Source organism: Cryptomeria japonica, chromosome 8, assembly GCF_030272615.1.
Source record: "Cryptomeria japonica chromosome 8, Sugi_1.0, whole genome shotgun sequence".
In the NCBI taxonomy this organism is placed as follows: domain Eukaryota; kingdom Viridiplantae; phylum Streptophyta; class Pinopsida; order Cupressales; family Cupressaceae; genus Cryptomeria; species Cryptomeria japonica.
Window position 1 is genome coordinate 19,670,259 of NC_081412.1, and position 13,516 is coordinate 19,683,774.

At 32.9% G+C, this 13,516-nt stretch overlaps 1 protein-coding gene across 1 annotated transcript; it reads right to left on the bottom strand.

Annotated features, from left to right (window-relative positions):
• Positions 1–1,868: 1,868 nt before the first annotated feature.
• Positions 1,869–4,981, bottom strand: LOC131067688 (sesquiterpene synthase Cad). The gene is made up of 10 exons (XM_058002805.2): positions 4,790–4,981; positions 4,435–4,637; positions 4,234–4,346; positions 3,892–4,109; positions 3,675–3,793; positions 3,333–3,431; positions 2,999–3,214; positions 2,742–2,880; positions 2,380–2,619; positions 1,869–2,269 (listed from the first exon to the last, which is right to left on the bottom strand). Exons 1-10 carry the CDS (start codon positions 4,910–4,912, stop codon positions 1,946–1,948), a joined length of 1,794 nt encoding a protein of 597 aa, XP_057858788.2. The 5' UTR covers positions 4,913–4,981; the 3' UTR covers positions 1,869–1,945.
• Between the last annotated feature and the right edge of the window lie 8,535 nt (positions 4,982–13,516).

Below are 13,516 nucleotides of genomic sequence, written 5' to 3' on the forward strand. Positions count from 1 at the left end.
GGGAGTCTTAACAAGAGATTAGTATCTCATTGTTTTTCAAAACTGTTTGTGTAGCATGACGATTAAGGGGAGTTTCAACTCCTCTTATTGATTCTAAGATATATTTCTAAGGTAGGACTTCTTCCTAGATTCCAATCACTTCATCCTCAACAGGAAATCAAACACAAGCATATGCTTACATGAAGATTGACATAATTTTTTGCTCCATGATGTCTAGATCTTGAAGAATTTCTAAATAATATGGTGGAATGAAATTTCACCTTGATGCTTGAAGATCGTAGTGCTTGAAGGTGGATGTGAATTGAATATAGTGGATGTGAAAATGTATTATAAAACTACTCTTATATAGTGTTCTCAAGATATTTTCCTGATTAGGCTAACCTCCAATGGTCAAAGTAAGACATTGTGATATGAAACCAACTAGTGGGAAGTGCATGCGGATATTTTCAAATTTGGGACCTGTCTAGGGGGACAAGGGCACCTGAGACACCTTGTCTACCCAAAATAGGGATTCAAATCACCATCCAAGCAAATGACTTCAGTTTCAAGGTAAAAGGCTAAAAACGGACATGGATAAGAGCTAAAATGGGTCACACTAAGGCAAGAGCACAAAAAGTGGTATAGATTGTATAGTGTTGAAATCTATGATGCTACAGAAAGGTAAGTTGGATTTAGGGGAACTAATAGGTGAACCAAGGCACAAGGATGATCAAAATCTTGGCAATCCAGAAAACTTAATATTTCGCCACTTTTTACCTTTTGACTTGGTTTTCTGACTAGGACATGAACATTGGGATATATGAAAATTTGAAAATCCTAACACAATGGTTGTCATAATCCTTCAATTTAGTTATACAATCCATAATTATAAAATGCATTATATTTTTCATAAATTATATAGAAAGAAAACTTATTTTCATCATATTTTTTTTAATAAAACTTGAATAATTAATTTTGATGAGAAATAATATTACCATAAAATACAAATTTGAATATTTCTTATAAATAATCAAATATTATTAAATAATAAATAATAGTATCTAATAACCTAAAGAAATTTTTTAAAATAAAACAAAACCATGACTTAATAATAAGATTTCTCTTAATGATTTAAAGTGATATTTTTAACATTAGGATTGAGAAGTTGACCATGTCTACAAGAGGCTTGTTTTAATCTTCAAAGCACTTGAAACATTATTTTTGTAAACGATGGTCATGCACAGCTACACTCTTCTTTTCTTTATGTTTGAGTCATCTTGTGTATTGCACTTAATTGAGTTCCATTCCCTAGACTTTCTCGCATTAACTACATCGACTCATTATATGTATCTAGTCAAGTCTTGTAGTGTTTTTAGAATATTGTAGGTCATCTTTGTTACCTTTAGAACATTTTATACTTTCTTAAGTAGATATTTTTAATAAAATAAATTGTAAAATTTGTTAATAGTCTTTTTTTTAGTTTACGAAGTATTTTAGTTAGATGGTTTAGTAAAACATCTAAGTAAATTTAGTTGGCATTTTTACAATTAAAGAAGTATGTTGTCTTTATATTTCAAAAAGTATTTTTCTATAAATACACTCTTTTAACATAAGTGGAATTGTAATTGATTGATACAATAACATACTTCATTCAAGAACACATATGAATTTCTTTGAAAATTGTCAAAATATTCTTCGTATAATTTAAGAAGCATTACAAAAAATTTCATTAATTTACAAAATAACAGATTCTAGTTATTTGAAATAAGGTGGGTAACTACACATTATCATGTCTGCAAGTATAAGCATCTATATATATGCTACATCCAAAAATATGCTAAAATAATTTCGTGTGATATAATTGAGGATCCTCTAGGGTTACTGTGGGCCCTAAGAACATTTCTATTTGTCTACTTAGTTGGGATCTCAAAAAGAACAATGCATAGAGTCAACCTTGTTTGTATTTTTACATAATTCTTTTATCAGAGATCAAAGGTATAGGATTGATCAAGAGTTTCATTATGTCATCCTTTGTACCCTTGAATGAAGTTGAAAATCCATCAATGTCCCTCCATAAGAAAGCTACCCATCTATACATACAATCAAAATACACCTTTTTGCAACATGTTGGTATATCTTTCTCATAAAATAAAAAGTCTTTGGTTAATTCTTCCATGTGCAACTCTGTGAGATTGCTTGCATACTCCAAAGCTTGTTCCATTGTGGTCCCAGGGTTATCTCTTATGTAACAATCTAGCCAAGAAGCATTTTCTCCATTTTCAAGTTGTTCCTTCAAAATAAAATATACTCATTTAGAACAAGGATATCTAAGTGATTTTTATTTAAATATATGATTCATCGATAATAAGATATGTCTATCTAAGTTTAGTCAATAAATACCTGAAAATCTTTGCAATCATCGATTAATCTACAACCCAACATCACATCAAGTTCAATTTTTTTGATCCTTTCCAAAATATCATCAGGAAGAGATGTGTCAATTAAAAGCATTGGAAATAGTGTGACCACAGGTACAGTTGAAGAGTCGAGGGCATTCTTTAAATATTCATCCAAAGTAGGATGATAGTCAGTAGCAATCCATTCTGCATCTTTAAACTCTGCCAAAATAAGATTTGTCCACTGCAATAGAAGATATATGAAATACAGTGTAAGATTTATAAGTATTTTACACAAAAATAAGATATTTGTTTAAATATTTTAATATCAAATGTTTGGTAGATAAATTTGATCTTGTGACTTACATATTCTTGCATCCACTTGCGTGCACGTGGACCATGTATTTTCTCTGCTTCATCAACTAATTCCATGTATGTTTCATGAGAAAATTGCAAACAAATTTGCATAAATTTGGGAAAACGATCCATCATAGACATATCCCAACTGAGAAAGAATGAAATGAAGGTAAATTAGTTATTTTGTTAAAGAAAAATGATAATCAAATAATATTTATGATTTTCAATATGAGGCTCCACAAATTAATATAAAACACTTTACTTACTTGATCACGGCTTCTTTAAAATATATAAGCTCATCATAGGTTCCATAAGTGTCAAAAATGTCATCAATGACTGTAATTATGGTACCCAGTTTAGCATATCCAACTCGAGTTAGAGAGAATTCATGTTCATACAATCCACAAGCATATGCAAGATAATACTCCACATGTCGATGTCGAAAAAAATTAAGCTTGTTTACACTTGCTTCAGTCCACCATCTACACATTATATCACCACATACATGTTATTCCAATATATTTAATATTGCAAGTAGTCTAAATGATATAATAAACTATTTTATTTAGTTAACACAATTTTCATTTATAGATATATTACTTGGATATAATTTTGAGCTCAATCTGGTGTTGAGCTTGTATTATGTTGAAATCTAATATTGCCGCTTCCAAAATATTTTGACAAATCTCATTTGGAATCCTGAAAAACATCACATTCAGATAAAATAAGTTAGTTCAGATTTTCATACCATGACAATTAAGATCACACTCAAAATATGACTTCATGAACAATAAAACATGTTAGTAAAAGTGGAATATTTTATATTTGAGTTCTATCTAATCCAAGAAGATTTAACTTATGCAAAATAAAACAGATGAATCTTCACATTTCAGGTACCTTAAAAAATATGTGTTTGAGAAGAGAAAAGATTGATGTACTCACTTATAAACACCCTCCATTGACATCCAAGAATCAACATCTTGTCTAAATATTCGTATGGAGCTCCATGCTTCCCATCGTGGATTTCTGGATCTCCAAGAAAATTTCATAAAGTAATCAACCTGCAGATTTTAATGAAATTGACTACTTGTTAAATCAATACCCTGGAATAAAATAATTTTATAACAACTTAATGATTAAAATTGTATGCACTACTTGCCTCTGTCAAAAGCTGGCTTTTCTCGTGGCTATGTTCAAGTGTTTTTTGAAGGTATCGAGAGGCAAATGATTTAGCCTCTCTCAGAATCGTTTCTCCTGGAAAGGAAATCTCTGCAGCTTGATATAAACTCAACACACTTCTTAATTCGTTGTCACCTTCTTCAACCGGTGGCGTCAATATGAACTGTCCATTTTCATCTTGAAAATTTTTAAATACCTCTGCTTAGACCAAAACAAAATAAATTGTAAAAAATCAAATCATTTTAGAATACCTGTGATCTGATTAAATAGCATGTTTCTAATCTATTGTTAGAATTGAAACGGCAAAGGTTAAAATAGAAACCTTGAGATACATGATATTCATTGAGGCGAAGAATTCGAAATCCCAAAGCGGTAGAGCGGAGATCTGCAGTGGAATTTTGACTCCCCCATGAAATACCATTTGCATTCCAATACCTGTTTAAAGAGATATAATCAGTACTAATCAAATGAAATCGGCAAGTAAGAGAAATGAATGGAAAAATGGAAGGCGCGGGGGCAGTACTTGTAAGTATAATCAAGAAGCGCCTTGATTTCTTTTTCAAAATATCGATGAATTCCTAATCGTTGCACAGCGTCAACTATGAAGAATCTCTGAAGCAGGTCAGAAGAGGTGGGACAATTTTCTCCGTCTCCAAGCAGAGGATTGAATGCTTTTTCCTTGATCTGCTCAATCAAGCTTTCCACCCTCTCACGGTATGAAGCTTCCTGTTGATCAACAATTAAACAGGTTAAGTCAAAACAGAACAATGAAGATTGAGGTTGCAGATAAATCAAAACAGAACGGAATCTGAATGGATTGCAGATAAATAAATGAATGAATGAGCAAATTAAAGAATTAAAGAGAGACACCCACATACCGCATACGGCGATGAAAGGGATTGGAGGAAATCGTCGTGCCAAACATTGGCATGATATTTGCCCATCCTTCGATCCACCGATTTCTCATCCTCTGAAATTTGACAAGTTGCTACTGCAGCCATTCTTTTTTGTACGCTGCTATTTTTCAAATGTCAAAACGCTTGGAATAGTGATAGAGAGTATGAGAGTGCAGAGAAAAAGAAATGAGAAGAGGTATTAAATAGGTAAATGGTCAGGAGAGTTTTGTCAGTGTTCAACGCTCGTGCTTAATGTTATAAATAATGTGTCGTGCAGAAAAGGAGGAATGGGAAGAGTCTGGTCAAATGTTAAACGCTCGTGCAGGTATTGGGTTTGAACGAAGAAAATGGTTGGTGAAGAAATTTCGAGATGATGTATTTGGACATAAGAAATTTCGAGATGTTGGTGAAGATATAAAAGGGTTGTGCTATCCTTGATGTACACATTTGGACATAAGAGACAAGGTAGATGTAGCAACGTGGACTATAATGTGTAAGGTTGCTTACATTCATTTGAAATCTAGTGTAGGAAGTTTGAAAGAACAAAACTTGTAATAATAAGATATTTTGCAAATTTCAAAGTCAACTTAAGAAGAAAATATAGACCTGGAAATACAATAAGATTGGAAAATATCAATAATTGTTTGGTTATCAATGTGAAAATGTGAAAAATATAGGATTTATGAGGTTTTATTGTAATCTAATGGGATAGAGAAAAATAAACAATTGCAAAAGATAAATATTTTTGAATGGGTCATTATATTTATGTTTTTGAAAGAATTTAAAACAAGTTATTTTGGCCTTCTAGGTGTCAATACAAATAATTATATCAATTTAAGTTATTTTTTAAATTAAAAATACCTAGAATCAAGAATGAAGTCTTCAATTTTTTAACAAATTATTTCTATTGGTTTTAGAAGATTACTCTTAAACATGAAATAGATTAATAGGTCAAAGGCATGTTGTTCTTACAAAAATATATCAATTATTTACCACTTTAATATGTTATTAAAGTGTAAATTTATTGTTAATTGTTTAACCATTTAATTGAACCATGTTTAAATACATCAGATATAAGCTTAAGGTGTATATTATATTTTTTTTAATCCTTTTTTTTGAAGGAGGAGAAACATATAAATGCCGAACACTTTTAATCTCCTCCTTTTTAGTTACAAAATCCTCATTAATATCAAAATTCAGAGTTTCCATCATCATTTGAATCATGAAATGACACAAGACAACTAAACTCTAAACTCGTAACTTATGAGATTCATAACCAACCAAACTCTATTACTTTCTTCTTTCTTACAAGATATTATTGTGTGAAAAAATAATTATTTAAAAAAAAAATTATAACTGATATCTTATATGTAGATAGTATGGGTGGAGTTGGTAGCAGGTAAGTGTCACAGATTGATTTAATCCCTTTTATATTTAGACTGAAATATTAGAGTAATGTTTTAAAATTTTGTAATTTAAGATTGCATTAGTTATTTTGATCATTAATGATTTTATTTTATTTTTCTCTACAAATCTAAATTTGTAATTTTTTTTTTTTTAAAAAAAAGTGGCAAGCCACTGATAAATATATATTAATAAGATAACTGATTCAAGAGCACAATAAGGAAAGAATCAAGAAGAAAACCCTATATCCTTGCTCAGATACAATGAATAAAGAGAAATCGAGGCTATAAGAAGGAACCCCCCAAAGATTCGTAGGGAAAGATAGGACCTGCCTGTAGTACAAACCTCATAGAGGCCAAAATTGAGAGTACCGGGTTGAGACAAATCCAAAAGAAACCTTATAAAAATACCCCCGCAACTGGTTTGTTAGCACATATTTTTACAAAATATTTTGTGCTATATATGGATGCCTTTTTTCCTATCATATGAATATTTACTGTTAGTGTCTTATATGCAGGAACATAACTGAAGAAAATGGAGTTGTCCAAAAGATCAAATGTTTCATGAATGGCATTTCCAAGTCCTCTAAGCCTGCGCAAATGGAGCAATAGAAAAGGCTTAGAAACTTTCAAGTATGTTGCGCCAGAAAAGGGAAAGCCTTTATCCCACATTGTTTGTGGGATAGGCTCTTTTAGTATTTAAGTCCAAAATGACTCGCATTATAACTATCAAAAGACAAGTGAATTTTGGTGTGAAGAAGGCTGAACCCAGTGGACCCTACATGCGCGCACACATCTTGAGGAAACTAGTTTTATAACAGACTGGTGAGGATGAGGGCTAAAGATCAAGCAAGTCAGACTGATTTGACAGTCGGGCGAATGATCCAGCGGTGGTCGCTATGTCGCAATGAGAAACAGCTCGCCAGATACCTATCACGGATCAACGACAAAGCACATGCAGAAAAGGGTGATTAACGGGCGAGCAGATCTGAGAAGATCCAATGGCTATCGCTATACCACGATGGGAAAATGCTCATCAATTACTCATCGCGACTTGGGGACAAGGCGAGCCCTAGTCAAAAGACATGTCCAGGTGGCAAACAGGTGGATCCGCAAGCGAACTGGAGGCTAACACATGGCACGGATGGACGAAGAGATAAAGAGTGAGTAGGTTGGAAATGATCCAATGGTGGTAATTGTACCGCAATGGAAAGATGATCGCCAGTTATCCATTGCAGTTCAGCGACAAAGAAGGGCAAAGTCCTATGGTGGGTCCGATGGTGATGAGCTGGTAGTCAGGTGGCATGTCATCAAATTCATAAAGTGGTTTATCAAACAAACCTTGGCCGTGATGGATCTCTAAAAGGATTCATCGAAAGCATCAGTTTCATCAACATAAAGTACATCGAAGAAATCAAAAGTGGTCCCGTCGATAAAATAAAAAGTATCGATGAAACTACAGAATCGATAAGACATGTGAATAGCTCACCAAGGGAGGAAGTTTGGCCGAAAGAATAATGTTGAAGAAACTAACAGAAACTTTATCGATAAAACTATTTCAAGGAAGATCGATGGTTGTCGCTATACCGCAATGAGAAGTTGCATGATGGATACCTATCACGGATCAGTGACAAAGAAGAACCAAAGTGAAACAGTGGGTCCAACAATATTGAGGTGGTAGACCAGTGGTAGGACAGGTGACGCCCAGATGGACTCGCAAACCAATCCAGAAGTAAAACATGGCAGGGCACAGAAACAAAAGGCTGAGATAAAGAGCTAGTAGGTTTGAGGAAGATCGACGGCTATCGTTGAACCACAATGGGAAGTTGCACGATGGTTATCCATCGCGACCCAGTGACTAATCGCTAGCGGCAAATGGTTAAGGAAAATGATTAAAGATAGATGGTGAAGTGGCGGTGGTTAAAGTAAGCAAGGGCCCTAAAGTTCGAGCGGTTGATTTGTAATCCAACGGTCATCGTTGATCTGCAATGGGAAGTAGCTCAATGGTTATCCATCGCAACAGTGACAAAGAAAGCTCCAGTTAGGTGGCAGTCAGGTGGCACTGATGTCACGGGTTAGGTGGTGCCCAGGGTGATTCGCGAGCGAACCAAAAGCAAACACGTGGCAGGGTGCAGAATCAAAAATCAAAATTAAATGTATAGTCTAGACTATAGGGTGAAAATGCATATGGCTGGAATATTGATTCACGAATGTTATAAAAGGGAAGTATATTCTTCACACTACCTTACGTCATTATTTGAATGCACATTAAGATAAAATTTATGTATATTTACCTTAAATAAGTGCCTTGAATATATATTTTAGGGTAAAGCGTTATTTTATGGATGTATGTTCACAAAATTATTTTCTTAAGATGTAAATTCTTTGATTTAAATGAATTATTTTAAACAAGTATTTATATAAGGAAATAAAGATTGTTAATTCTTCCAATTAAAACCTCATTGAAGGTAAGATATGTTTAATTTTTAAATCAAGGAATTTTATTGGCTTATCTTGTGTGCAAGAGATAATGAGAAGATGATGAATATATGCTGAGGAATTTTATCAAGGCGGAGAATAAAAGACACATTATTGAAGCATCATTTAGTATTTTTAGGGTTATCATTTGTAATTGTTTATTAAACTAGAGTTGTGTTCTTTGGAATGCAATTGTCTATAACTCCCTTCTATGTATGAAGGGGTGTGTCCTTTCATATATGTCTTTTGATTAACATACTTAAGGGAGTCATTTTTGTATGTAAAGGGAGAGACAAAAAAATACTGCCTGGAAGAACTGCAAGTTATATGTATTAAGAAAATCTATAGGAAGAAGAAGTATCTTTTTGTGCAAACAGACTGTAATGGAGTATTTTCAAGGGCAACTTATGTATGCAATCATTTCCTAAATATTAATATACAAGGTTCATTGTTTCTTTTTCTAAATATTGTGCATACTTTTGTGTTGATGAGTTATCTTTGTCCTCTTGATAAATCTGCCATTTGATTTGCTATGATGTGCCATCACATGTTGTTACATTAAATGTGAGATTGGGTTTTCATTATTTGTGTAACACATACTAAAACCTTCATAGTTGATGAATAATATTGTCTTGGGAGTTGATAAGATCTCTTGTACACAAAGTGTCATAAATATCCTTGGATAGAGGCACTGGTTTGTTATTTATCTTTTAAGGTCCTGGTTTGTTATGCATTTAAGGTCCTTGATAGAGAAGCATTCTTCCCAAACCCTATATGAACTTATCTTTGCATATTTCTTTCAAGTCCTAAAATCACTCTTATTCTTATTATACAATCATAATCATTTTCATTTTCTTTTAAAAGGCATTCACTTAAAGCACATAATAAAGCATAATTGCAGAACAATCATTTGCAAGTTTTGCATTTGCTAGTCATAAAGCTTAAATCCACTTTAAATAACTCTTTTTGTGCTTGAGAGGGAGAGGTATACCCACCCAGGTTCAGTGGAGCCTTAAGTGCAGAGGGATTTGGTCTTTGACCATCCCTGTTTGTTGGCCAAGGTTAGTTGGATCAATTAAGGGCTTGGCAAATCCTTAAGTTTTCCAATCTGTGGTTTTGGGCACCAACACGGTTATCATGAAAACTTGGGTCTGGTTACCAGAACACTATAAAGCTACCACAACCAGTTACCGATTGTGCTATACTAGAACTTTAATATCAGTATGTTGTCCTCTTAACCGGTTCAAAAAGATCCTCCATTATCAGTAGTACCCAACTGATTAACAAAATGTCTCTACTCCCGGTTCTTTTATACCGATGGAAATAAATGAAGAGACCAACATCTATTACCGGTGAGAAAATGTGAATATTGGTAGATTGAAATTACTAGTCAGTAGATGCGTATACCAGTCCACTGAAGAAAAATTCCATCGTAACTGGTTGTGTTAAACCGGAACTCAAATATCGAAATGACAACCTTTTTACCTAATCTTGCTACACATTGATCGATAAGTATTGCATTGCCAAAATTGGCCATTGAAATCCATACAGAGATTTGAAGAGTTGTAGAAAAATGACCATCGATTTACTCATAGAGATCCAAAAAAGGAAATAGACACAAGCTTATTCCACCATTGCTTCTGGAACCATCTCATGTTCAACTAACTATGTTTTAATTTACCATTGATTTGTAATTTTTATTTACCCTTTTGCTTGAGTAATAAATATATTTCACAAATATATTTTAATTTAATTTAAATCTAATAAAATTAAATAATAGTATATAAAAAATATAAATACCAACCAATGTTATAACTTCCTAATATAATAAAAAAATATACATATTTGAAAAAAATATTGATTTTAATTTGAAAAAAAAAATCTAAAAGAAATTAGTTTGAAAGATTAAGATACTTTTAGAATGTGGTGAAAGATAAGGAAAGTGAGAGTAGTCGTTAATAGAGTCAAATAGCCTTGCATGTTAAAAAAAAAGGAAAAGAAAAAGAAAAAATGGAAACAATGGAATGACGTTGATGGAGTATGCCAAGATTTCAAGGATGTTGGAGATGAGTAAGATCATTGACATGTTTTGAGGTAGGAAAGGATCTAAAGAGAAGTAGGGGATTCCTTAGTTGGTATCATTACCAAGAACTGCCGAAAAAATGGGGGGCAAATTGACTACTAGTTCTTGGTTAAGTATAATGGACCATTAGGTGCTTTTATGATGTCACTTGAGTTAAAGGTGATATTACGTTCACACTTAGGTTTAGGTTTCTCTTGGTCTATCAAGTTCACAATATTGTTTTTGTCAAGCTCTTTGATAGTAGCTATATAACTATCATCTTTAAGCTCAACAATTTTCATATAATGGAAATGTTGCAGGAGCATCCCTAGTTCTTGGCAATCTTGCATCCACAAAAACCATTTTCCTTTCAGTTTGTTTCCTGTTTTGCAGTTTGAGTATTTCTTTCAGTAATTCATTTTGTTTTCTCACCATATGTTATGGAGCTAGATTTGGTTTGTGGACATGTTCACAAATCTTATCCTTGGTCCACGAGATGTTTGGATCTTTTCCCTATAAGTTATCGCTTCCGAAATCTGAGACAATTTTCTAGCTTAGAACACCAGAACTGCTTGGACCTAGTTTGCTATTGGTAAATCTTGCGGATCATTTTTGTAGCTGGTGGAGCTTGATTTTGTTATTTCCAACATTCCTTGGTTTACGATCAACCTTCCTTTTGGGTTTTCACTTCATCCTATGGATTTTTCAGATAGATTTCTTTGGTGGAGGTCAACTTGGTTGTTTTACACATTTCATCTTCTTCATCGGTAATTGTTTCACCTTGGGCCGACATAGATCACCCTTGATCATATAAATAAATGTAATTAAGCAATTAAAATCAATTTTTAGAACATAGAAGATATATTTTTAGATTAGGAGTTCCGGAGTTGACTCGCATTCTTGCTTGAGCCGAATGCTGCATAACACACATGTTTTGTACTCAGGCATGTGAGCCCGGATATAGTTGGAAGTTTGTGATCAATTTATATGATATAATAATTCTAATTCTACATTCCTTCCATCACACTATGTTTCTTGTGTTGGCTTTTCATTTCTGCATAGTCCGGATTGTTCTCTTTGAGGACCCTCCTAACCATGACAGCACCAGGAAAGGTAAAGGATTGGTAAATATTTGCACATTTTTATTAGGTGGTGCTACAAATTTATTCCCCTTATCATTTATACCATCCACCATAATAACATTAAAATGGATGAGGTCAAATTGAATTTCATTTTTTAGACACATACATTTCTCTCTGTCATGTTCAGATTGACAATGATATTGACAATAGGCTTTTGAGTTAAAGGAAGGAGGTAGAGGTTTGGAGGTATCTATGGGATGAATACGGTTAAGATTCATCAAGTTAAACAATTGAAGCATAATAGAGTGTAAGGAATCTTAAAAAGGTGCGACGTTATGATTCTTGAATGGTTTAAAAGAAAAGTTAGCTACAACTAGGCGTTGTGGCTGCAACTTGCATGTCAATGTTGTTAAAAGAATTTTTGTTATAGATCTTAATGAAGTTTTTATTTTGATTTCTAGGGTCTTGGTATGTTTGATGAGAATCTTCGGTCTTATCAAATACAATCAAAGATGAAGAAGCTTCTCATTGACTAACTTGAAGTTCATATTAACGAAGTGTTGTCCATAAGTGTTTGAAAGATGGATTACGCAAAATCAAAATCAATATCACATTACAAGTTATTAGTTAAAAATCTTTGAATAATAATATCAAGAATATGATAAGGAATTTGAGAATAAAAATGTTGATATCTACCAATTAAATTGGTCAATTTAAATTCTTTACACCTTGTTTGCAATGTAATAAATCAGTCAAAGTAACTTGTGGCCCAATATTTTTTTGAAAATGTTGCAAGAATACACCTACTAATTGTTGCAAGGTAACAATTGAATTATTAGGAAAGGAGAAAAACCATTCCAAAGAAGTTTGTTTTAAGGATAGAGGGAATAATTTTGCAAGAGGTTTGTGGTGAAAGAAGAAGTCACTGCACAAAGAAAAAAAAAATTGACATGAAGATAGGGGTCACCTTTTTTATTATATTTCTCAAAATGACGGACCTCAATTTTTTGTGGGTGTCTGGTTTGAAGGATCTAAATGGGAGGATGACTAATTTTAGTGTATGAAGGGATGGTGGATTGGGATTGTGTTATATTGGCCAATTGTTGTTGTTAAGATAATAAATTTATAAAAAATCATCTATGGTAGTTTCATTGGATGAATTGGTTTGGGAAAAGTTGGATTGTGGTGGAGGATTTGAAGGTATAGTATGGTAGCCAAGTGGAACATTGTGGTGGGTGAACTCACAATACTAGTTCCCACTTTTGCGCCAACTTTGACAACTAGATGAACATTTTGAAAAAAACCTTCACTTTTAGACATCTATAACTTTTAAACCGTTAAGAATTTGGAGATGATTTAAATTGGTGATTTGTAACATCTTGATTGCAGATTCTAAATATATTTTTTTGAAGAAAATTGTATTGATATTTTCATCTCCCTCGAAAAGTAGTTTTTTACGGCAAACAACATTTTTTAAGAGTGATGTGCATTTTAAAATGCACAACCTCTTTTTTATAAATGATAAAAACTCAATTCTTCCAAATTTTGGTTTGTAATATCAATACCCAGTTCATGCAATTGGTTTGATAGTGATATGTTGAATATTTTTCATTTTATTAAGTTTTAAAGTTGGACTAATTATAATTTAGACATAGGTGCACGTTTGAACATGTAACTTGTTCTA